This window comes from Panthera pardus, unplaced genomic scaffold, assembly GCF_024362965.1.
Source record: "Panthera pardus isolate Hobbes unplaced genomic scaffold, ASM2436296v1 HiC_scaffold_10, whole genome shotgun sequence".
NCBI classification, from domain to species: domain Eukaryota; kingdom Metazoa; phylum Chordata; class Mammalia; order Carnivora; family Felidae; genus Panthera; species Panthera pardus.
This window is the reverse complement of record NW_026526655.1, coordinates 75,132,094-75,158,449: the sequence shown is the minus strand read 5'-3', so window position 1 is coordinate 75,158,449 and position 26,356 is coordinate 75,132,094. Positions and strand designations below refer to the sequence as shown.

Here is a 26,356-nt window from a genome sequence, read left to right as displayed (position 1 = left end):
GCGGTGTGGACGCGCGCTGGCGCCTCTGCCCCACCCTTTTGTGCTCCCCCACAAGTGGGGAAAAAAAAACCCGGTTCCCCCCGCGTAATGTGGATGGATGCCCCGGGAGACCCAACTCTGACCACGGACGGGTGGGTGCAGGGGAAGCCGGGGGCGCGCTCGGCCGCACGCGCTCGCGCCCTGACGCACCGAACCTCGCCACGCTGCTACTGGAACCTGTTGCGGCCTCCCGCCCTGGGGGGACAGGCCTGGGAACAGCTGGGGAAGCAGCAAGGAGCAGCTGGGGAGGGCAGGGCGGGAAAAGGAGGAAACAGAGAGTTAACCCTGGCGAGTTTGTCCTGATGGTTCCCAGGCTCCCACGGCAAAGTGGTGCAACCTGCCAGAGTCCGACTCTAAGTCTCCAAAACGCAGTGGGCAGCAGGAGCGCTTGCTTCTGCACTCTCACGCTCGGCGGAACCACGAACGGGCACGTCCTCTTCAGCAATCCCGGGGCCTCAAAATCGCACCGCGCTTCTAGGGGGCCTAGTGACAAAGCGTGGAGCGGGGAGTACGAGGCTGGAGCCTGACTCTCAGGAGTCCTCCCGCCGCTGTCAGTTGGGCCCGGAGCGCACTTCGCGACTGGGAACCAGGGGTGCCGCTCTCCTCCTGACGCCCCCAGGGTGGGGTGGAGGCTCACCCACAGCTCCAGGAGGCGCCCTCCGACCCAAGCGGGACTTGCCTTAAGGAAACGCAAGATTCAAGTGGGAGCAAAGTCCTTGCGGGCCCCAGCGGTCGTTTCCAGTCGTGCTCAGGAAACATACCGAGGGAAGATGGCTTTAAATAACAGGCTCGCTGTTCTAAATGGTTATGCGTGGTGCCCAATTAGGGATTTCTTGTAAAATTTAAAAGTAAAAATGAAAAGCGGATATTCGTGTTTCCTTTATTATGAAAAAGAATGACTAAAAATGATGACCTTGTTTGGAATTCTTAGTTCTCTTTACCAGTAAAGTCAGCCAATATCGACGGACACCCCCACACCCTATCCTCCCCCCCCACCCACCCCCAGCCAATACAGCTGTACGAAAGGTGATCGCTCCGGTTCGAGTTCTGTCACATGCACGGGTCTAAGCAGAGCCACCGCCAAAGACTGTTGGACCCGCTGCGCTCCTTTCAGTAGTTGCTGAGACCTGTGGGACAGAACGGTTGGCTGGGAGTTGGTTGGGACCCCCCTCAACCCACCCCTCCGCTGTGGGACTCTGAAACTGAGTCAAGTCCCTGCGCCTGGGGCGCACAGGAATCGGATTGCTGAGAAATTCCTGGGCGCGCCCACGAAGCGACAGTTCCTGGTCCCGAATAGAGGTGACAGGTGGAGGGTGGGGGGACCCTTAGGAAGATGTCTTAGAGACAGATACTCGGTCCCAGACCTCTGTTCAGCCATCAAAATAATACCGAAGAAAAGTTTTTAAATCCGCGGGCCTAGACACCCTCTTCCCGCCCCCGCCCCATGGGTCTTGATAGAACCTGTCTCCATTTCCGAGTTGGCTGCGAGGCACACAGGGCTTCCAGACCCGCGCCTGTCTCACCGAGAGAGGCGAGGCCGGCGGGGAAGACCCCCAGTCTTGACTCTCCGCAGCCACCTCCGCGCTGCCGCGCCGCGGATAAAAAAGGAAACGGACTTGTGCGCGGACTTGGCCGGGAGCTCGCGGCGCGAAGATGCGCGGCACGCGCGATGCCCAGAAGTGGTCTGGTGTCGCTGCCCTGTGTGGGGCCTGTCGGGATGGAGAGGTACCGGGAAACTCTGATCAAAACATTACCATGAAATAAAACTTTTCCTCCCCGGCCTGGCCATATCTTGGACGCATTATTCACTGCCGACGCCTAGGTTTAAAATGTAATTAGATAAGTGGATATTCGTGTAGACGCACTGACACCGACAAAGCCAAGAGGGTCTCAAGGCAAAGTGAAATGGAATCTTCAAGTGACATTCCGAAGTTGGCAAGAATGTCTGTGTCTCCTCGTCGCGTGCCCATTGCACACTGAGAACCAGTGTCCCTAAAGACTTGCGACGGATATTTTTAGTGGAGGGGGCGCCCAAACTCTCGAGGCACGGAGTCGTGCACCAAAAGGAAATACACAGGATAAGGCCGTTGGGTGCTGCTGTCACTGCGGAGTGCCATCACCCTCCTGGGTCAGGCGTATGTCTCTTGTTCGAATCAGAACCAGAAATGCAAACTTTCCTCTCCTCTCTCTCTTCTCTCTCTCTCTCACTCAGTCTCTCTCTTCCTCCGACCCCACCCCCCAGCGGAAGATCCAAGCAAGGGCCGCCTGGGTACTTAGGGAGACTTCGCCTGCACAGCGGAGAAGCGTAACCCGCCAAGCAGCGGGGCAGTAGCGAGGCTTACCCGTGCTTTGAATTAAGGGCATCTCTCCATAAAGTCAGGGCGTTGTAAGCAACCACTCAGAGTGAGTCTAGACACCGTGAAGACTTAAAATCAGACCTTTCAGAGCTGAGGGATGGTCATACCCTCAGAACAATGATTATGTATTTTCCAAGCTGGAATGGTACATAATAATTGCAATGCTTCGGAGGACGTGGGGAGGTGGGAGTGATCTCAAACCTTCATTACAAAGTTTTAATCTGTTGCTAAAGAAGTTCCGTGCAACGTCTGGCTTTTGCAATGCAGCGTGTCTGTTGCTCTTCCTGGGCTTTACTCATAGACTAGGGCAGGATACGTCCTCAACCGCGCGGGTCTCGGAAGATGCAGGACAGATGCTTGCCACGTTCTTTCCTCCCTACAACCCGGTGCGCAGCCGGCAGTTGGAAATTGACTCGGTAACTGTGAAGCAGAAAAAACACTAGCCACTTTGCAATTTAGAAATTATAGCTGCGTGTACAGCGGTCTTCACGCGGGCAAGGGAGAGAGACATCCCTCCCTCCTTTCACCCCGAATTCTCGGGAGGCGCACTACCTAACACCCCATTGGCTTCGGGTGATGCGCAGCCGCCTCCTTAAGGGAGAACCCTCAAAAGAGTTCGTTTCAGGGTTCAACTCTCGGGGATTCTGAGTCGGAATGTAATTGTCTCGGGGCTGCAGACACCTGGGAGACCGGCGCGCTGACGGCTCTGAAGACTCCTAACATTTCTAAACAGCTTTCTCTTTCTCTCTCTGCTTATTAGTGTGAGGCTTTGGTTGGGCACAAGTTGTGAAAATGAAAGGAAATGGCAAGTCCTATCTTTTCAAGAAAACCAGGAAATAGGACATTTCGCTTAGTATTTAATCCCATTTGTGGTCACCCACTTTTGCCCCTCAGAGTTACCTGCAGAGAAATGCATCTGGTTAAAATAACCTTAAATTACAACTGAACCTGCCTTTTCTCCACCCCCCCCCCCGCCCACTCGCAAAACGTGTCTTAAAAAAAAAAAAAAAAAAAAAAAAAGTAAGAATAACAACCTGAGAACTCTGGTGGCAATTTACTGTCCTAACTCTGCGTTTTAAAAACAATAACACTGTCTGTAAATTTCAGTGACACGGAAGCCATGTGTAATTCACTAGGTTTAGCGAAGAGGGTGGTCCCCATCTTGCGCTATTAATTCACCGCTGGTCTGAAGCAGAACAGGCAGGACCTCAGCGGCTCCAGGACCAGGTAGTTCAGCGGACCGGACGGAAGCTCAGACCTTGAGCGGCGTCCGCAGCGTTAGTCGCTTCCTTTGCTAAAAGTTGGTGCTGGGTGGATCCTAAGGTCTGTGGTATAACGTGCCTGTAGCAGACCCAGGATCTGACAAATGGATGTTTTATGATTTATCTGAGTAGCCTTAAAGAAGGAAATGTTATGCTAAAAGTGCAAGTTGTACCTCATCACTATCCACTGAAGGAGGAAAACAAAAAGTTTTAAGAAACACCTCTACTGAGTCTGTCCTATGCCAAGACCACTGACCCAAGGCCCAGAGCACCGGAAATGCTTAGCCTTTCCTCGAAGACCCATTACAACAGTAATAAGTAGAGAAATTGGAAAAACGAGATCATGTACAACACACTTCAAACCCATGTTGACTTCCTGAGTCTTAAAGAGATACTCTCTAAACATTCGGCAAGACAAAAACTTGATAGGACTTCAGACCTTGCAAAAGTTTAAAGGCTATCTAGAGGTCTCCTGAACTTCTCTTCTGAAAGCTGCCCTTACCAGCAAAATTAACAAAAGAGTTGAGATAGTCTCAAGTGATTCTGACAAATGCAGGTTGCCACACTCGAAAATTCTGGTTAAGGAAAAATATTGTACTGAATTTTCTGGATAATTAGTTTAATTCCCCAGGCTCTTTTGCTAAAATAGATCTAGGCTGTCAGTTTGAAACTCAAATGTTCAATAAGGGACCGATCCTAAATCAAGCTCCAACTCTCTTGTAGATTGCTGTTCAGTCATCCTTTTTTCCTGACCCAGAAAGAAGACAAAATTCTGTTCATTTACATAGTTTATTGTTGTAAACATTAAAATTGTCTTTCTCAAAGAAAGAATTTATCAGAAAAAAAAAATCAGCGTCTCTAACTGTCATACACCATAGAAAAAAAGGCAGTGACTCCATATCATGTGCCATACTGGAAATATACAAAGAAAAATACTACAGAATATGGCATTATTAAAATTCTTACTCAAACATAAAATAATATATTAACTGACAATTTTAGACATTAAAAAAAAAACAAAAAAAATTCAAAGTGCTCAGTAATTTCCAGGGAGTTATGTATATTATAAGCACTCTGGAAACAGTCAAAAGCTGCTGCATGCAAGTTTTGTTTAGCTTTAGACAACAAAATAATCAAGATATAAACTTTCTTTTATCAACATCAACAGTACATACAACACTTACAAACAAGGAATGTTGGACGGTGTTACAAACACTATGTGTCCCTTTTGTCAGGATTTTCTGATGTGTAATACTTGTGCCCACCTATTTTACAATTGAGAAAATGTTTAAGCTCAGATAACTACCAATCTTTATAAAATCTAACAGACTACATAGTGTCTGAAATACTATTTATATAATATAGACATTACTGAAATAGCAAGTGCCTATAACATCTTCGACCTAGAATCAACATGCTTGTCCCTTTTGTGTGTAGTTCTTTTTTTCTTTTTTCTTTTTTTTTTTGCAAACACACTTATCTTTTAGAATTTGTAATATGTATTCATAAATAGGCACAAAATAATTTAAAAAGCCAAACTGCATTGGGTAAATTTACAAGCCTTTCCCTTCTTCAACTCATGCCACCCACGCAACATTTAGTTTTACTATATATTACAGCTTTCTTTACAGCAGAAAACTTTGAAGTCTTTTAAAGGGCAATACTTGTGGGTCCCCTTACAATGTGTGAGGTGTGTGTGTGTGCATGTGTGTGTGTGTGTGTGTTACATTTGTCTTAATGGCAACAACCAAACATGGCCAAACATTTCCCATCAGACATTAGGAATGTTTCTTCTGAACAATAAACTGATTTTTAAACTGATAATAAAAAGTTTATACCACTGTGTGTGTAGTCCGTGTTCTAAATCCAGGATGCCCCGGAGCCAAAATGCCCTTTCAAGTTCTGCCTGCAGGTTAAGAAATAGCAACAGTTTTTGTTGTTTTTGTTTTGTTTTTTTGTTTTTGTTTTTGTTTTCTTTAGGGATCGAGGGGCTGGGGTTTTATGGAGGGGGTGGGGGCCAGCTAGAGCTGAGACAGCTCATGGGGATATCTCTGCCTTGTGACTTGCCCCCTCTGGATACTTTTAGGTTTCTTTCCAGTTCCTTTGAAGTGCATGGGAGAAGGTCTTAGAAAGGTAAAGTGTCCAGGAAAAGTTTGTCAATTATTGCTGGCGGTGGTACCAAGTCTTCTAGTTTCAGGTAGAAAATGCGCTGTAGCCCCTGTGTGCAAAGAGTACGAAGTTCTGGGAGCTTCCCCAACAGTTTGGACAAATAGTTGGGGCGGTTCAACCCCCCATTATTGAAAGTCACATGGTCTTTGAGACAATTTACAATCTTGTTTTGCAGTTCTTCCACTCTCTTGGGTTCCTTGAGCCCGTGTCTCTCTGCAGAAAACACAATCAGAAACAAAAGAGGAACACACAAAGCAGTTAGCTAGCTGGCAGGACGATGGACGCTCAGGGGCAAGGGAAAATCGCGATAGACCCCTCTGGGCAGTTTCAGAGAAGTGCCCTGCACCTGAGGTACTGACCTGTGACCATAGCCAGGGCAGCAATGCAGGAGAAGGCAGAAATGTCGATGTTCATATTCTGCAAGTTGGAGGAGAATTCAACAATGGAATCAATCCATTCCCCAAAGCCACGAACGCATTGCAACCTGTGCAAGACCACCCCATTGCAAAAGATGAGTTTACCCTCCACTGGGTTGGACCTGCAATTAATACCAAAGAGAGAGAGGGGAGAAAAAGAGAGAGAGAAAAGCTAAACAACTAATTACTTGAAGAGCAATAAATGAGGGATTTAAGAGGCACCTAATTACGGAAGAGTTAATAAAATGTAGACCAGTAGACCTTGAAAGGGTTTAATTTCATAACAATCAAGAACGCCCCCTATCCCACTTCCATTCCATTCACCCAAGGCTTCTGGGCTCATTCCTTCCCTTCTTCTTTTGTCTACTGTCTTTTCCTTCTTCTCTCCCTCTTTCATTTTCCTATTCTGTATTTTTCTCATCCACCCCCCTCCCTTTCATTCCCCTGTCTCTTTCTTTCCCTTCTTGACTCCTCTCTTCCTCCTTTCCCAGCCTCCCCGGATTGCCTCCTCCGTTACCTGTACGCTAATCGCAGCACAAACAGTTCTAAGAAAGCAGACTCGAAAAGCAGGTCTTGGTCGGCTTTGGGCAGGTCAGCGAAGCCCGGGATCTTCTCGGCCCAGCCCCTGATGATCTCCATGGAGCCAGTCAGGAGATCATAGAACTGCTGGATATGCTGGGTGTCATCTCCACTCATCTGATAGTCAGGGTTCGCCTGGAACTGGAATTTCATTTTAAAAAGCACTTAATGAGGTTCTCTAAAATATATAACCCGTGAAATTGCTAACCCCGCTTCTAGTAGGGGAGCCAGGTTTTTATAACAATTAAACCTCTCTCTGACCAGTAAGGAAATTAGATGTTCCGGGGCAATTAATTCAATTAGGGATGGTGCTATGAGGTCGCTGCTTTAAATATGTAAATTACCATTTCCATACAGACTAAATACAGTGCCATCCAGCCCTGGGAAACGTTCACTCTTATCTCCACAAAACAATTGACACGTTAGTATTCATGCCAGTCCCAGAGTGGGTCTCGAGCAGAGACGCCCTTTGCAAATCTTAATAAAATTGCAGTGGCTTCTTGGTTTGCCCGACATACTTCCTCCAATTAAAGCCCACACATTTCTCACAGCTGGGGTAAAAAAGGAATCTGACCACTTGATTTCCCACCCCGCTGCCATTCCTTCTACCTCTCTTTCCCTTCCCCGACCCCCAAGCAGGCATCCCCCACCCTGACAGTGCCACAGGGGACAAGGATTAAAGCGTCTCTGTGGAAAATTGGGGATCAAAACCAAGTGGGGCGGGGGGAGCGTTTTGTGCAGCCTGTGGTTTGGGCATTAGAGGCATGAGTGTGTGAGCATGTGTGTGCGTGCGATGGCAGTAAGAAGGAGGGCTCCCAGAGATGTGATCACTGTGGCCTGTGCTCTCCTCCTTCCTCTGTCCTCCGGTCTACACTCCCAGCAACATGGTTTGTTTGTGGCTCTGTGTGCTGCCGGCTCTGCCCACGGCTGTAAAGCCACAGCCTTGCTGGAGGCTGGGGGCTAGTGATGGGTGTGGGAAGGGGTCCTGCCCGTCTGTCGGTTCGTCCACATGCTACCCCCGCCAGCTTCTTACCCTGGAATAGTCCAGGCTGGTCATAGCCGGGTTGGAGTCGACATGGGCCCTGACGAGGGCACTGATCAGACTCACCGGGGGCGAGGGGGGAGAGGGCTCCTGTGGGCTCTTCGGTTTCGAGGGCAAGCGACCTCTCCGGCCTTTTAAACTGTCCGTGCGAACCACTGCAAAGGAACAAACGGGTTAGCGTCGCTCCCCCTAGCGGGACCCAGCTGCCGCCTCGGCCCCTCCCGGGGGAAGGCCGCAGCCCCGGGGCCGGGCCGCCGGGCCGGGCCGCGCAGGGTCCCACTGCTTGTAAAGCCTTTACTGACGAGAAGCATCAAAAATGTGGGGTGGTTTTATGTGTTCTTCCAAATGGGTCGTTGGGTTGAAGGCGAGAAGGGCCTGGCTGCTTTCTGCAGGGCGGGATGGGCAAGCAGGCAGCTGCTGGGTCGTGGAGGCCAGACTCTGATGGGGGTGGAGGGTGGGGGGACCAGGAGACCTTCCCCCCCCCACCCCCCCGCCGCTCTGGGAAGTGGAAAACGGGACTGGGGTGGGCGCAGCACTTTCCCGTGGGCGCAGACCGGGGAGTGGGCTGCTTGTCCCGACCTACCTTCTTTGACCATCCCAACAGCCAGGCACTTCTGAAATCGGCAGTACTGACAGCGATTCCGGCGCCGCTTGTCCACTGGGCAGTTTTTATTTGCTAAACACACGTATTTTGCGTTTTTTTGTACCGTGCGCTGCAAAAGGAGACAATACAGACCGATTTTTTTTTTTTTTTTTTTTTTTTTTTTTTTTTAAATCCAGCAACCCAGGGGATCCAGGAAGAATTTCTCAACGGCTGGGATCTACACTCCCTCCCCACAAACAAACACGTATACACCACTCCTTTTTTATTTTTATTTTTTTTCCTTTTCTTTTTCTTTCTCTTTCTTTTCGTGTTCCTACCCCAGGGCATTTAACAGGAGAAAATTGATAGCGTTAACATTTGAGCTAACCTCGCCGCTCCTCGCTGTGTTTTATATGCCAAGAGAAGGAGAAGGAGACGCTCAGTAAATACAAATCCGTGGGCATTCATATTATTTACATTCCTTGGAGACCTTCTCTATTTAAAATGATAAGATTATTCAATCAGGATGGCGAAATAAAGAGATCACTTAATTTGACCATAGGGAATTCTGTTCCACTTGGTTAGCTCAGACACGGTTCTCTGTCCTAACCAATTTCAATCTGAACAGAGAAGACAGCTCCTAGCACATGCAAATGACCCTCTTCTAACTCTGGCTCCAGCAACTTCGGGCTGGGGCCTGCCGGGTCTTCTGCGTGCAGAGGATGCGACCCCAGGTCTCCCGGCCTTCTACTTCCCTTTCTCAGGCACCCAGAAGCCTCCGCCACAGTCCGTGAACCTCTGTAGGGCCGCCTCGGCGGACCCGGGAGTTGGGCCAACTAGGTGGGACTGGGTTGCCTGCACCCAGGTGCAGCGCGCACTCGGAGGCTCCCGGCACTAGGGGGCCCCTACCTGCCTCCTCCGCCCGGTCCTCTCTCACCTTGAAGAAACCTTTGCAGCCCTCACAGGTGCGCACGCCATAGTGTTGGCAGGCCGCGTTGTCGCCGCACACGGCGCACAGCCCCTCGTTGGAGGGAGAGCCCCGCGACGGCGGCGAGGGCACCTGCGTGTCCAGCAGCTGCGACGCGTGGCCGATCTGCAGGCCTGGGAAGCCCATGGACGCGGGCTTTCGGATGGGGTTGGGCACAGCGAAGGTCTGCCCGTCCACCACGTGGTGGCTGCCCGCCTGCTCCGGGTTCATGGGGACGTGCAGGGGCCCGTCGAAACGCATCTGGCAGCTAGACACGGGGGTGCCGGGGGGCGACTGCTTAAATGAGAAGAGGGAGAGGCGGGAGACGGGCGTTTTCCTCTGCTCGATCATGTGCGTGGTGGCCACGTAGTTCTGATGGAAGTTGTGGAGGGAGCCTGGGTCATCCCACATGGGGCTGTGCTGCACTTGAAAGCCCGGGGTGGTGGGCGTCGGGGGCGAGGAGGGCTTGTAGTAAACCGACCCGGAGTGCGGCATCATCTCCTCGGACTGAGGGGGCAGGTGGCTGTGTTGCTGGTAGTTGTGCATCTGAATGTCTTCTACCTTAATGGAGGACTGCTGTCCGGACAGGGGCATTTGGTACAAGCAAGGTGGCTTGACGTCGTAGCCTGTGCTGTAGTTGTCCATAAAGGTACTGAAGCTGGGGAGAGAAGTGGTGGCAGTGATTTCAGTGTTGGTGAGGTCCATGCTAAACTTGACAAACTCTGGAGTTAAGAAATCGGAGCTGTATTCTCCCGAAGAGTGGTAACTGTAGCTCTGAGAAGCGGGGCTGGCTCCTTGAGGCGAGGACCCATACTGCGCCTGAACACAAGGCATGGCTGGAAATGAAACAGGGTAATATACACTCAGCCTGGTCAACTGAACACTTTTCCCGGGGCTCGGGTACACCTGGAGCTACACCGGCAGCTCGTGGCGGTCAGAGAGCACGTAGGGACGCGAAAGGAAGGGCGGAGAGCGCGAATGCTGCGAAGCAAAACAGTGCAGGGCATGGAAAGGCTGGTCCAAGGGAGACCCAGAGCTAGAAAGCTATTGAGGGTCTCCATTCCCGGATATCTCAACCGCCTCCCCCCTCACCCCCTCACGCGGCCAGTCCCGCTCAAATGAGCCTTTCCTCTGAAGCTCGGGTTCAGCAGGCTCATTCTAGAAATGAGGGTGAATTGCACAATGAGAATGTTGTTCCCCAAGATGATGGGCCAGGAAAACCTTAAGTGACAGAGTTTGCTGAGGAAGATCGTATCGCCCTGTTTCTTGATGGTCAGGGAACTCGGAGGAGGGAAAGAAAAAAAACAAAGTTGCACTAACCTTCAGCCGAATTACAGGCGTTTTCGAGGAAATTAAAGGTGGACAGTGTCGTAATTCAGTGAAGGACAAGGTTTCCAAGATTTTTAGAAAAGCAATGGGGAGTCCAGCCTGTCGGATCTCCTCCCTGAAACACAGACACAAGAAGCTTCAGGGTGACTTTCCCAACAGATTCATCTGGGCATCAGTAGAGTCACCAGGCAAGTCCTTCTATACCTTCCTTGGTTGTTTCATTGGAAATTAATGTGTAGCCTTTACCAAACTTAGGAGTTAAGATGAATGTGTAAAAGAGATGGCTGTAAACAACAGGAAATGCCAACCCACTGCACTGTGTAAGTCCTTGCAGAGAGAGGGTTCTGAAGGAGAAAAGGTACTTCATGTACTTATTTAATACTTATGATGTAATAAATTAGGCCCTTTGCTAAGATGCAGGGGGGTAGAGATGGAGGTGGGAGGGTAGTGTCATTTCCATTTTTGTTTAATTCAGACTCAAATAAGAAGAAACTAGAGTTTAATAAAATGCAGCACTGGAAACTTCTATCAAGTGTTTTCTGTAACCCCTGTGGTTACAGAATGCTAGCAAGGCCTGGGCAGCCCTGAAGGCGATCTGAATGGAAGCGTCTGGATTTTGACACAACACTGGGGTTGAGGATACAGGTGAATTGGCATTCACTTTCCCCAGGAAATTTGCCTTTCAACATCTTTAGTGGCCAAGGGGTGGGAGGCAGAGACCCTACTTTTCCAGGAGCATCTTAGGTCAACTGCAGAGGGAGGGAAACACTGCTTATCTGGTGTTGGCACCGAGGTTAGAAGCATTTCCCAACATAGGGAGCCAAACACCTTCCCTATACAGCCTTCCACAATCTGCCTACTTGCCGGAACAAGGCATTCTTGTGTCCCAGTAATTTTCAGATGTTGCCACTTGGAAGGCATTCTAGAGCACAGTCCTATTACTAATGAAAAAGAAAGCCAAATATATCCATTCCTTCTGTTCTCCTTCCCCCACCCCCATAATCTTGCTTCATGGGGAGGAAGGTTAATCAGAAAAAGTAGAAAGGAAAGCGGCCCATGATAGCCACAGCCCTTAAGAGATATGCCTGTGCTGGATATTAACCTCCTGGTAACTTCGCAGTTTCATAACTGTACTCTTTACTCTCTATCTCTCTGTCTCTCTGTCTCTCTCTCTGACGCACTCACAAACACAAGCACGGCATGTGTCAAAACCAGAAATTTCAAGCAACTTAGTAATAGGACACTGTACCAACAGCAACACCACCCCTTATTCAATAATACCCAGGAAACCCTGGCAATCCGGCCAGCCTCGGAGACGCAGTTCCCAAGCAACAAATAAACTGAAGAACTTTCTCCCTGTCCCTTTGTGGGCAGTGTCCCAGACCCTCGTATATACAGGACCTGGAGTCTCCCTGCCCAATGGTAACAATCAATTCTGCTCTAAGAGCAAACTTTGGGCACATTTCCCCGGGCAAGTCCACAGCTCCCCCAAACTATGCAGGTCTCTCTTCCACGTCCACCAATGAGGAGCCTGGAAGCCTGCTGGGAGCCAACTCCCCCCTAGTGCCAAAGCTGGAGTTCGGGCAAATGACCGCTGTGGCTGCACGCACCTATTCCCCATCCTCCCGCCCCGCTCGCGCTCCGAACCTCTGGCGCCCACTTCCAGAAAACCTGTCCCACACATGAGGAAAGAAGAGACGTGCAAAAGAAGAGAGAAGGATAAGGGAACTCGAGCTGCACGGGCTGCGTCTACTCACTTAGGAGTTCTCCGCGTATTTCTTCATTCATTCAACTCGGCCGAAGTGTAGTTCCCTCTGGGAGTCCGGGTGGCAGGGTCGGGGAGGGGTGGGCGAGAGGGGCGAAGGTAGCCTGGTGGCCGAGAGCGGGGAGGGCGCAGGAGAAGGCGGCCGCCTGGGCAGGCGAGCGGGACCGCGGAGCCTAGCGCGAGCCGCCGGGCGGACTGGCCCTGGCCGCCAATGTGCCTTTGTTTATGTGGCTCGCGCTGCCGCTGCCAACATGCACCTAAAGTCTCCGCGCGTCAGCGCGCGTCAGCGGCCCGCCGCCCAATCGCCGCGCCGCCGCGCTCCCCGGACTCCTGGCCGGCTCTCGCTTTGGTATATTTCCGACCTGACGTCACGAGTAGGGCCGATTTTAAGGTGGGAACCGTTCTGGGTTCACCTTGGTCGCCAGCCTGGGTTTTTTTTTTTTTTTTTTTTTTTTTTTTTCTTTTCTCTCTCTGTCTCTTTCTTTCTTTTCTTTTTTTTTTTTTTTTTTTTTTTTCCGAAAGAGGTGTGACCTCTCCACTCAGGTCCGCGCAGCCCGCAGCACCGCGACATCTCACCTCACCCCCCCCCCCCCACCTCCCAAACCCCCAGGCCACCGCTGCAGCCCGGCGGCTCACTTGTGGGGGAGGGTGCAACAAAAGCCCGGGCGGCAGGGAACGCTGGCGAGGGTCAGGTAGCCAGCACCTGGACTAGCAAGGGGTGGGGTGTATCTGGCAGTGTCCTAACCTCACGCACTCACAACTGTCACCTTCATTAGCGGAAGCGCGTACAGACGTCCCACGACCCGAGACGGTCAAAGGGCTCAGGCAGTTAGGGTGGGATTTCCCTAGTCCGATGCATATCCTTTTTCTCCTTTTTCCTGTCCATGGCCTCCTCCTTTGGCGTTGGCATTCTCTGTCTCTGTCTCCCCTCCCCTCCTACACACACACACACACACACACACACACACACACACACACACAGTCCAAGGTGGAAGGTACTGGGTAGGGCCTGTTTTCTGTGTTCCCTTCTTTCCTTGCAGTGCCCACGTGCAAGGGAGGATGTGGTGCGTGGAAAGGGGAAGAGAGGGGAGCAGGTAGACAGCATCCCAGCCCTTCAGGGATCCCCAAAGTCAGAATGAGGCGTCGCCCACTTTCCTTTCGCAGACAATGCAGCCGAGCAGCGGGCAACAGGTGCGCCTGCGGCGGAAAGGGGCTCTAACCCCACCTTTCGCCAACTCTAATACTTTCGACACTCCTGGGTGCCCACCAACTTGTACCCCAGTACGAGTTGTAGAGACACAAATCAACCCTCCTCTGAAGCACAAGGGCTCTCGAAACCTCAATCTGAGAGCCAAAAGGGAAAGGCAAAACATTGGGAGAGGGAGGGGTATCTCCGCGAGCGTAAAGTTGTGCGTCTAGCCCTCCCAGGAGAGGGACTCGGGAGCACCGTGGCAGCTCGCCGCACCCCCGCGGCTGCCCGATTCCCCGCCGACTCCACTTTGCAAGCCAATCCGCCCGCCAGGCTGAGGGAGCAAGGCGCTTTCTAGCAAAGGAAACGCCACCTCTCCCGGGATCGAGCCCCCTTCCCTGTTCCTCGGGCCCGAGCAGGGCGGGCCTCTGCGGGCTTCTCCCAAGGGGCTGGACGAGGCTGGGACGTGGGGAGGGAGGCTTCCGAGGTATCCCCCTCTCTGCCCGCGAAGAATTCCAACCGCCCCTCCTCCCTTGGCAGGGCTCGCTTCCAGGCTGCAGGAGCCCCCTGGCAACTTTCCCCCGACCCCCATCCTGGCGTTCCCTGGATGGGCAAAAAGCGCCGCGGAACCAGGCGCGTTCCGGAGCCGCTCAGCTCTAATCTGCACCCTAGCCTTTGCCCGCTCCCCAGCGGCTGGAGAGGCGTAGCCATCAGGTGTCCTGCGGCTGCCCCGGGAAGCCTCGGGCTCCTCTGCGCCGCAGCCTCGGCAAAACCTGCGTGGCCACCTTAAGTTTCCCCCAGATGTTTCGACTGCCGCTGCCGCCGCCGCCGCCGCCGCGGCTCAGCGGTGCCCCAGCGGGCCGGAGCACAAATAAAACCAGGAAGTGTGTGTGAGTGAGTGAGTGTGTGTGTGTGTGTGTGTGTATGTGGGGGGGGGCTGTTGTGGTGAGTGAGGATGTGTGAGTAGGGGGAAGAGGGGAGGAGGGCGAAGAATAGCCTATTAGCATGAGCTCGGTAGCGTCAGCGCCCCGTGGGCAGGAGCGATTCCACGCGAACGAAAGGGAAAAAGTGAGAGTTTGGAGAGCCGGGGAGAAGGAAAGGGGTGGGGGTGGCGGTGACGCAGGGGCGCAGGCATTGACGCACCCGCGGGGCTGGGCCCAAAATAGCAGCGGCTCTAGCTCGGTGGCGCCCTCCCGGGTTCCCTTCCCCTTCCGCGAGGGAGCAGGGCGCTGCCAGGAGGAGCTTTTCCTTGATCCCAGCGGTGGGCCAGGCTCCCGGCAGCTATTTTCAGGCAGTCGGAAACTCAAACGCGGCCACGCCGGGGTGGCGGTTATTATTTTTTAATATATTCCTAGGAAAGCGGGGGCCAGGAGAACTTTAAGGTTGTAACCAGCACCCTCCATACACAAACACGCACATCTGAGTAGGTACATTCCCTCCACAAGTTCCTCCTCCCTTATGGCCATTTTTAAAAACACTAGGCTTTAGCCTGGGTTGAGCCTGGGGACAACTTGAGAATTCTCTCCCAGAGAGTGGAAAAGTGTTCTGCAGTTCTTAAAGTGAGCTCTGAGGTAGACACACAGTGCAGTGTGATGCGTTATTCTACAGCAGCAACCTGTCGAGTCTGGCTTAACAGAGCCCTTGCCCAAGTCTTAATGCACCCAAGATCAAGAGGCAGTTTTCCACAGCAGCCAATTATAATTATTAGTAACTGGAGATGGAAGGATTCAATATCACAATGAAAAAGAGACAAAAGGTGGACATTTGCCCTTGCACCCTACAACTTGTTTAAGAGTTCTCCCTCTTCTTCAAATTCCTATTTTAGTTCCTGGCAAGCGTTACTTCTTAGGAAGGCACCCTGGATGCAAGACTGATAAACTCATTTGAACCAATTACTGGATAAGCTACTTCTTGGGCTAGCATTTTTGGTAGGGCTTCGGATGTGCTCGGGGTGGAAAGGATGTAACACAAACATCAGAAAGAGTAAAAAAGGACCACGCTCAAAGCTCCTGACTCCTGTGTCCCCACCAGATTTTGACGGAACGAAGTCTCAGTAGAACCGCCAACGTCTGTAATTGACTGATCCTGTCAGTAGGGGGCCTGACTCCACAAGGATCAGGAAGATTTCACTCACTCACTCACTCACTCACTCACTCACTCACTCACTCACCAGCTAGCTATTTACTACTTAGGCCAAACCCTAGGAGAGAAAGCTGCAGGCCCAAATATTCGGTACTGTGCTGGAATTTATAAATAGCTACAAATCTTTTATTCTTGTCTGTTTTTCTTAAAAGGGGAAACAGTTGAACACATGGAATTAGGTTCACAATAGATACTCTTTTTTTCCTCCTGCCCATGTTTAACTCCCTGTTAAGTCACAGGGGGGGGGAAATCAAAATAGTAATAAAATCTCTCATTTTATCACCAAGTAGCTCAAATTGGCATATAGTTTGGAAAAATGAAAGCATGTTTTAAAATCCTATGATTACATGTTTAAATAAATTATAGTTTAGAAGAGGATTCCTGTGGGTGTATTTGCTAGTACATAAGAGAATGCTTTTGTGCACAGAGGTTTAATTACACATATAATGGAATCAAAATGTAGAATTGAACAACCTTTTAGAAAATGTTAAAATGATGCTTTAGGCTAAAAGAAACTGAAATTTTGCACTTATATATGACTGCAACCCTTCATAATTTTTTAACATAGATTCTTGAATATAAACTATTTTATAACTCAACTAAAATGACAATACTAGTTTTTTTTTCAGGGCCAGGATTCTGATACAACTTTAAATTACTGCGATGTATAAATGTGTAAAATTAGCCCCACTGAAGGTCTGTTTTCTTTAATGAGTTAAATAGGAGTGAAAATTGGTCTTATACATAAGTAGCTCCTTCTTTTGGAAACAACTAAATGACAAAATTGCCAATTCTATCAATCTATACAGTTAAATGATGTCAGAAAATCATTTAGGGAAGTCATGTTACTATATTATCTTTTAGGATATTAACCAATATTAAGCAGAATATATTGACACATGTATAGAAAGATATTTTTATAAAAAATAATATAAATAATACATACACTCACATCTAAACCAAAGTATTTTATTTTATGCATGGCTAGACAGATTATACTTAATAAAATTGAGCTTTTCGTATAATTTAGAAAGCAAACATAGATGTAATCCCATAGGATTTTCCATCTTAATGCATGGGAAAGGGGTCCTTAGGGAATCTTTTCACTATTCTCCCAAAATGAACTCAGAGTAGCCCTTACAATTCAGATATAGTGAAGAGACATCACTGTTATACTGTAGGAGTTGAGGCATGTTTAAGATATTTCGTAATAAAATTACTTAATGGAAACGATCTTAGACATTAAAATGAGATATATATTTTAAGTTATATTTTGACAAATTTATATTCATGGCATTTGTTGCCATTCAGCAAGACATTTTACATTAGTGATAGAAGAGAGAAATTTTCACTTTGGAAAACAAACTCAGTTATGGAACTACAAAATAATTTTTTAATATTGAAGGGTTTTTTTGCTTTTTTCCTTTTGCCTTTTCATTTGCATTAATAGGATATTAATCGGTCAATCATTTATTCTCTTCCTATAGGATGCTTACACAAGAAGTCAATTGCTTACCTGATATTCACATTTTGGGTAGTTATGGCGTTTTACTCAGTTTTATTCAGCCCAATTTTTTTTTTTTTTTTTTTTTTTTACCAACATCACTCACTGAATGCAAAATTATTTCTTACTTCAATACAGAACTCCATTCTAGAAATGTGTAAAGATGTGCAGGAGAAAACAGCACCCTTTTTTTTCTAGAAGCATCTACTTGCAAATTAAAATTATAAAACTGAACATATGGTAAAGCCTCATGCCACTCAAAAAGTATTTTGCATAATAAAAATTCTTCATCTTTTCTCTAATGCTTGACTCTCAGTAACCATCTCCTAAACAATTGCTTTTAAACTAATCACTCAGTATTTTCTTTCTGTATGTGTGGTAAAGTACACAGAACATTAAATTTACTATCTTAGCCGTGTTCAAGTGAACTGTTCAGTGATGGTAAATACATTCACATTGTTGTGTACGCATCACCACTATCCCTCTCTACAATGCTTCATCTTATAAAGACGAAACTGTATACCCATGAAATAGTAACTAGCCCTTCACCCATACTCCCAGCCTATGGAAACCACCAGTATTTTCCATGGAAGAATTCTTTTTGGTTAAGCAAGGAAGGGTAACTTTGGTTTTGGATTTCATTGCTAATTTCAGTAAACATGGATGGGAGGGTCAGTCATTAAATTGTACCAAGTCCTAGAAGACATCTTAAAGATTCTACGAATAAGTAGCTACATGCTAAGAAAATATCAAGGGCACTTGAAATTCTAAAAGTAGCTAATAACATTAGTAACTATCACAGTATTATATAGCATACTAAGTAGATAAAATACATACACTTTGTGACAGTTTCTGTGCTTATATCACAGCTGGCTAGTTTCGGTCTACCTTTAATGACAAAATAACCACTTTTGATTCTTTTCTTTTTCCTCAGACTACCTGGTGGATAGGAACCTCTTGATTTAATAAAAAAAATGAACATCCTGCACTGATATATTACGACAAAGACATATATGCCCTTTTCCTCATCATAATTCTGCAATTATCAAGCCTACAATTTTAACACTACAAAAGTAACTTATAGCAAGGACCCTTATAGTGATAAGTAATAAATCTAATTACCATATCCTTTGAATAGATGTAATATAAATTTCATTGCTCACTTAAAAGTTCTAAAGTTAACAGCATAAACTTGAAGTTGAGTAATTAAGTAATCCTTATATAGACACTTATTAAAGTATTTATACATATTATCTTAAATCTACATCTATCATTTTGCCAATTAAAATTAGGACTTTAATTGCAATTAAGTAATTTAATTGCCAATTGAACAGCAAAATTGCTAAGTGACTAATTTTAATGCCTATTTTAATTACCAATCATGACTGGGGAGGGAGCTAATCAAGTTACATCAAGCAGTACCAGAGTAATGATGTGAAGAAAAAAAAAAAAAAAGTAGAACAAACATTCAAGGCTACATGCTTTAAAAAAAGAAACATAAATTAAATAAATGCAAACACAATCTTATAAATGTATAAAAATACTGTATTTCAATATCTGAATACAGAACATGAAAGAGAACAAGATTAATTAAAGAAGCCCCTGTCAATCTTCAGTCAAAGTAAGGAAAACCAAGTCAAATTTTTATGTGGTATTTACATGGCACTCACACTAACCCAGATAAAAACAAAGCTGCATATAGCTGAGAATAAAAGACTGTTTCCTGCCTGGCTGGTTAAATATTTACAGATTGACAGTTTTTAAAGAATTCTTTTAAAATGAAATGCTATAAAAGAGAGAAACAAGTTTCCAATGCAGCAATGTAGATTTTAAATTTGAAAAGCAAACAGGGCCAGATGCAGTGGGACCAGCATACTCTTTCCTCATGGCTCTCCTCCCCACCCCCACTCACTTGAATGCAGAGTTCTATGAGAGGCCTAATGCCAATCCATAACTTGTCCCATGTTCCTATGAGAAACACATACATCTGCCCTATCTGCCCTATTTTAAAATACATTCGTGAGTAAAAAATAAGAAGGCAGCTAGGATTACATCACAATTAAAATTAGAGCATGGGGAATATACCCTCTCCTAAGGGTATCTCTTCATTTTCAATTAAAATAAACAGGCCAGCTCAAGATAAAAGCTGTAAACCAGCAGGCAACCAGAAACAGTGGTGAAAATCTTCTTGGCCAATACAAACACATTTTCAAAAGTTTTCTTTTCCAAACGAATTCTCAGATTAGCAATATGGAAGGGCAATATTGAATGAGGGAGGTGAAGTTGAGAGCTCAAAAAATAGAAAGTGATTCCCTGGTAGACAATAACAATGCTAGGACTTCCCAGCCACAGGGACCGCCTTGGCTGCCAGCCACCTCATTTAGAGTAACAATGGACATCCATCAAATCTTCATTTAAAATAAAAGTCATGATGCAAGGTCCACATCTTGTTTTTACTACTGGATGTGTCTACCAAAAATATACATCGTTTAGGTCTACAAAAGGGCCCCAAATCATTCATGAACTATCTGTAATGTTGTAACTTGAGAAAAAGCAAATCGTGCTGCTTAGGATTTTATTTACTAATGGACTTGAATTCTGAAATGAAGCACAGCAGGCCTGGCTTTTGAAGGAGGAGCACGTTAATAATCATGGAGCCTAACAAAAGGCTGCATATCTGCTCATGACAATAACAGCTTTATAAGGCCGAGTTCTGTGTGACTGATTAAAGGACACACTCACTGCCTATTCACAAGTCACGGAGATGGAGTCATTATTGACAAGCTCACTTCTGATCAGGGTTAAAACTCATTGAGTGCTGGTGCTGCAGAGAGAAAACCTTAGCCATTAAAAGATTACCAAAAACAGCCCCCAGAAATGGTCGCCATAACTCAGATATAGATCTTAATGTGTTCTGTAGAAGATTTTTCTGCTATATAAATAGACAAAAGGTCTTAGATTATTTGGTATTGCCAAGATTATCGCACTAACCCAAGCACCAGGTAACACGTCATCACCTACGACAAAAGGAGAAAAAAAAAAAAAAGGAAAAATACTGTCTTCTAATTTCAAAATGATACTGAAAGGACATGATGTATAGACAAACTTTCAGAATGTTAACTTTCAGACCCGGACATGACTGAAAATACATACTTGTTCAGATTGCTTAGGTCTGTCTTGTGTATTTTGTTAGTCTGTGAGGTCACATGAATTCACGTGATGTACATATTGTTGGAAGGGAAATCTTCCAAAAGATATAGTATGACCATAGATTTCAGATATCCCTTAATGGGTAAAGGTTAAAAAAAAAATGTTTTCATAAGTTGTTTACTTTTTTGTTTTAGCCTTCTTTCTTGTTTTCCATGTTGCCTCCCTGCATTAGTGGAAGAAAAAGGAGGGGTACACTAAGAGACAACCATGTTTATAACCTGAAATTAGAGGCAATCAACCATTTTATTAGTCACCAGGATACTTAAAATAAGACCTGTGAAATATTACAGAAATATTCCACTAGGATCTAAACAGTGACCTCAGTATGCTGTGACTGACATGGTGGGGGGAAAAAAAACAAACGACCAGCATGGCCACATAGATGATCCAAGTTAAAGTACACACATAGTGTGTATGTGGGAGGTTGGGGGGGCGGGGGTGTGTTTGTGTATAGAAATTGTTTGGCCGGGGAGTTCTTCCTTACATTTCTTATATTTCATATTTCTGATGACTGTTTTCTGTAAGTTACTTCCCAAAGTTTAAGAATAACTGAAGTTTATTTAAAAAAAAAAAACAAAACAACAGAATTTCAAATGGTTAATAGGCTTAGGAGTTATATTGAAACAACTCAGAGAACACATATTTTTCGTAGGAGTTCTTTAATTTTCTGGATTCCAAAAAGTATGGTGTTCCTAAACATTACAAACTCTTAAGTAACTAGCTCTGGAAATTCATATTTTCCATTTCTCCATACTCTCATCAATTAGTATTTGGTTGGCTGACTGGAAATTTCTGAGACAACGGTTTTGCCAAACTTTATAAACTTTGTTTTGTTCGGGAGTGGGGGCGGGGGGGGGGGGAGGAGGAAGGCAATACAGAAACCAGCTTTTACAGCCAGAATGATTTGACAGGGCCCCTCAAGCCACAAATAGATGCTACAGAATTTGAAGCGCAGCTCTGTAGCTCAATTTATACCACAGAAAACTGTGAGATGCTATCTCCCTGTTGTTATAACGTATCAGGTCAAGGGATATAAATTGCACCAGGTAATTCATTTTGCCGTTCGGAGAGTCATTAAGATCCTCCCAGAATATATGTGATTGATATCCCTGGAGGTGAAAGGCTAAAGGAACCATATGGCAACATGTTGCATTCCGTATGCTATCTGCCCATCCGTGCTTAAGCTGCCATTAGCAACATCTGTACCTTACGGAAATCCAGCTGCGCCGACGACGGCTGACGGAATTGTACTTGGGGGGGAAATCTAGCTTAGCGCCATTAACTTGAGACTTAGAGTCTATCTACCAGGACGGATGGAAGCTTTCACAATTACACGAGACGACACAAATGCTTTATTAAAGTTTAATTTTGAACTCCCAATTAGCGAAACTGCATTACAAATCGATTGCAATTTCCTAGAAGGCACGGCAAGTTCTCTGCCGGCCTGCCACGTGCGAGAGGCTCCAGAGCAAGCTTTCCCAGCTCGCGGCAGCGGAGAGGGGACGGTTCAGAGCCGGTCTCCGCGTCCCAGGAAGTCCCTAAAATCCCCGCCAGCCCCTCCTTCCGCAGGGTGGGGGCGTACCCGGCCAGAACCGGCGGGGAGGGGCGGGGGGAGTCCTCTATTATCTTGGTCTCTCGGGAGGAGCCTCATCTAGTCAGTCACGCAGAAGTTTCTCTTTCGCTCTTGGCGTGACACCCCAGATCGGCTTCGGGCGCGCGGGCCAGCGGGGCGGAGGAGCCGGGAGGCCGGAGTCCCGGCAGGGCTGCCCGGCGCTCGCACCCACCCCGCTCCCCTCCCCCCAACCCAAACAAAGCCCCGCTCCAGGTCCAGGATACGTTACCTGCCCGGCGCTCCCGGCCCCTCGGTCACCGCATCCCCCGCAGGCGCGCCTTGTGCGGGTCCCGCTCCCCGGGACGCACAAAGTGGCCGCCCCCGGCCGGCTAAATCCCCCTCTCTCGTCATGTTGGGGGTGGAGGGAAGAGGGGAAGACGGGGGAAGTGGAAGCGGGGAGGCTGGGCCCAGGGGAACTTACTGGTAAAAAGAAAAGAAAAGAAAAAGAAAAAAAAAAAGGTAGAAGCTGCTGGTGAGGGGGTCTTGGGGGGCCCGGGGCCCGGCCAGGGGCAGAAGAGGCCGGTTACCTTTCGGGGAAGTCGAGGGCGGGAGGGAGGGGGGGGGGTCAGGGAGCGGCCGCCCGCCCCCCTCCCCCGACCCCCAGCGGCGGCAGCAGCTGCACACACAGAAGCCCATTGTCACCGGCGCCGGGCGCGCAGCCCCGCGGACTCGGCCCCGCGGCTAAGCGCGTCAGCGGCCCCGTCAGCCGGGCCGGGCTCCGTGACGCGCGCGCAGCCAGCTCTATAAATAACCCGCCGCCGGGCGGCTCGGGCGGCTTTCCAGTGACGCTGGGGCAAGGCGCGGGAGGAGGAGGGCGAGAGGAAACAATAAAGCCGCCCGCCCGCCTCCCCGGCCTCCCTCCGCCCTCCCCCGGCCGCCCTGGGCCCTTCCCGCCGCGCTCGGCTTTCCCCGCCCCGGCCCGCCCCGTTCGGAGCGCCGCTCGCGGGTGGGAAGGGCCGAGCCGAGCCCAACCCACGAGTTTAGCGAAGGGGTCGCTGTGTTACTTACTCGCAGCTCGAGTTCTGCCTCGGGAGGCTTTCTCCACTCTCCGACACCCGTCCTAGTACAGGTAGGGTGTGTTGGTGGCGGCAGATCCTCAGTTCAAAACCAAACAAAAACCTTCCAGCTTCCGTGTCCTGATGTAGCGTATTTCAAAGTATGTGCGTGCGTTCGCATCTCCTAGAGTTCCGCCCACGTCCCTCTCTATATCTGGATCAAATCCTTCCTTCCTTCAGACTCCACCAGCATTGTTTATCTAGGTGGGTTTTTGTGGACCCAGGGCCATGTTACTGTTTGCTTTTGGGAAGTTGGACGAAGGGTGCCCAGTAGAAGCAGCGTGGTCCTGGCTTTCAAGACTCACGCTCTCAGGCTCAGCATTTTTGCATACCTTTTTGGCTTTGAACGTAGCGCAGGCCATTTGAATTTTCCAAAAGCCTGCAGTCTTTCAACGTGCTGGGCTTTCATCAAAGCTGCCACTTAAAGGGGGCTTTATGGGTAATTTTGGGGGGGGGGAGGAGGAACCTCCTGTTCAAGTTTCCATACGTAGGCCAGTCTGTCCCACTCCTTAACACTCCTCGTGCCCATTAAGGTGTTCATATACAACTAGAGGTAGTCTATTTTCTTGTAACCATCGACTAAAGGAGTAGTCAGACGATAATTTCTCCTCCTGAGCAAAATGTCTCAGATATATGAACTCCACGAATTTTCTGGGATGCCGATAGGTAATTTGCAGATGGAAACAAAAGTTTTTAAGTGGCCTGGTACGGATACAGTGAGTTAAAAGGCCTGAGGAAATGATTGTTGATTCACAATCAAGACACAATGGGGTGGTGAAGGGTTCGCTGGGCTGGGAGTTTGAAGACTAGGAAATTTGGGTTTTAATTAGGTAGGTCTTCATTGTGATTCTCTGTGCCACCTTGCAGAAATGACAGCCTTTCCGGCTGCCTGGGTGCCTCAGTCGGTTGAGGTCATTTTGGCTCAGGTCATGATCTCGCAGTTGACCGGTTGGAGCCAAGCGTTGGGCTCTGTGCTGACAGCTCGGAGCCTGGAGCCTGCTTCGGACTCTGTGTCTCCCTCTCTCTCGCTGCCCCTCCCTGCTCGTGCTCTATCTCTCTCTGTCTCAAAAATAAATAAACTGTAAAATAGAAAAAAAAAAGAAAAGAAATTACAGCCTCTCTGCCTCAGTTTCCTTATCTTCAAAATGGAGAAAGGCTGGTTTCTAAGACCCTTTCAGTGCTAACATTCTAGGATGCTAAAGGACATAATTGTGTTCAGATACATAAAGTTATTAATGTGAATACCTGTGTCTCAAGGGAAAAGGATAACCAAGTATAGAATTACTCAGTCTTCTGACAATTTATTACTTTGTACATTTTCAAAAAGAAAATATATTAGGGCCACTTCAGAAAAAGAATGAATTCAACTATATCATTGAAACTATTTTAAGAGGAAAAACATAGTTGTCACTGTAGGCCTCATTTACATGATAGCAGACAGAATTACAGTCTGATGATGTCTCAGGGCCTTTCCAACACCATGTTCTCTAATGGTAGTGAAAGAGTATGAGACGCAAAACGTACTAGGATCACTTTTCTCCAATTTTGCCCCCAAATCTGGTTTGTATAGCTTTTAGGGGGCAGTTTTCATTTGAAAGACACAAAATTGTTTGTCAGTGAGTGGTACTTAAGAGACAGGCAAAGTCTTCTTCTGATTGACCCTCATCATTGTCAGAATCTGCCTTATTTTTCTGTCTCCAGGCTGGTGAAGGCAGAAAACATAAAAAAGGCAGAAACAAGTTTAGAGCCGAAACATTTGCTTCACGTAGACACCACTGAGGTGTGATCACAACTAAAAGTTAACCAATATTTTCCCGGTTCCGAAAGCACATCTGTCTCTCTTTGCCATAAAATGTTTGGTATCTCCCTAATTTAATTTCACTTAAAGTTCTTTCTCCTGCAGCTTATAAAGAGGTATTTTTCTTTTACTACTACTTTTCTGAAACTTCCAGCGTCTCACATAGTTTTCAGTTAAAACATTTTTGCTTCCTTCTTCTCTTTTTTTAATGTGGTAAATTCCATTCTCCTTTATCCTTACCCTTAAAAAATTTAGCAACATGAGAATTAGCCTTAAACTGAAACATGCCCCCAATTTTGTTTTTAGCTCTGGAACCCAGTAGAAATACAGCGAAACAACTAGTTTCTCAAAAACAAAAGAAAAACAAAAAAAAAAAAAACCCAAAAAACAAGCGTGCTGAAATTTGTGAAATAGGAGACTGAAAATGTGGAAAATCTTTCATTGGATCTCCTTGATAGCATAAAGCGTGTTTTGATTTTTTAAACATAGTGAATGTTTTAGAATATGGATATTTCTCAGTATTTCTGACGTTTCTGTCTACCTGAAGTTAAAGCCTTTTAAAAGACTCCTCTACAGTAACGGTATTGAAGAATTTCTTAAAGAAACTACTGTGCACTCTCGCCTTACTCCTCAGTTAATCCTGCTCCGGATTTAGACAGTGGTGCCAGTCAGGTTGAGGCTTCAAAGGAATGAGCACAAATATTTGCCATATCCTATGCAGTATAGTTTTGGTGATAGAATTCATTTCGGAAAATATCACTGAAGTTATAGTATAAGCAACTCTCATCAACTCCAAGATGGATAAATAGAAGGTTAACAGGAAGAGGGATGAGGGATTCTCAGCATTCCCAAAGAAAGGAAACGAGGTTATAGACCTGGGAGTTTTCTGCATTTAAAAGGCCAAGAGATCAAGGCAGGCAGTGTTCTTATGAAAAAAGTTAAAAAAAAAAAATTCATCAAAATTAACAGGAATCCCGACATAGTTCGAAATATGCACATACGTATGTAACTAGCCCTTCTGATAAGGTTGCCCTGATTTTGATGGTTCACCCCAAACTGCACAGACTTTGGTAACTCGCTGCTGGAGATCCATTGCACACAACTTTTTTCTTCCAGTACACATTATAACATCAAATCAGGATTTGTGAACCGTGAGTTTTAACAAATTCCTTGTGAGGGTTCAGGGTCCTAGGCCTTGTTGCCCTTTGATCCATCCAGACCTTCTCTGGTCTTTATCATGGGGGAGCAAAGGGGGTGCTGACCTGCCAGCTGTGATTTCCCTGCCTTCCTCAGGAGCTGGAGTTCTCTGCCAGCTGGATGTGACCAATGGAAAGCCAG

General features: G+C 47.3%; 1 protein-coding gene across 6 annotated transcripts; it reads right to left on the bottom strand.

Annotated features, from left to right (window-relative positions):
• Positions 1-5,587: 5,587 nt before the first annotated feature.
• Positions 5,588-22,923, bottom strand: NR4A2 (nuclear receptor subfamily 4 group A member 2). 6 transcript variants are annotated; one of them, XM_019456736.2, is made up of 9 exons: positions 12,501-12,943; positions 10,735-10,858; positions 9,385-10,250; positions 8,448-8,577; positions 7,856-8,019; positions 6,761-6,963; positions 6,349-6,365; positions 6,187-6,244; positions 5,833-6,040 (listed from the first exon to the last, which is right to left on the bottom strand). In XM_019456736.2, exons 3-9 carry the CDS (start codon positions 10,246-10,248, stop codon positions 5,953-5,955), a joined length of 1,524 nt encoding a protein of 507 aa, XP_019312281.1. In that variant the 5' UTR covers positions 10,249-10,250; positions 10,735-10,858; positions 12,501-12,943; the 3' UTR covers positions 5,833-5,952. The 6 variants fall into 6 exon arrangements, 5 of the variants coding, with proteins under 5 accessions (XP_019312255.1, XP_019312271.1, XP_019312265.1 ...); XM_019456710.2 differs by lacking the exon at positions 12,501-12,943 and adding an exon at positions 22,395-22,923 and having other exon boundaries at positions 5,588-6,040; positions 6,187-6,365; XM_019456726.2 differs by having other exon boundaries at positions 5,588-6,040; positions 6,187-6,365; positions 9,385-10,072; positions 12,501-12,944.
• Between the last annotated feature and the right edge of the window lie 3,433 nt (positions 22,924-26,356).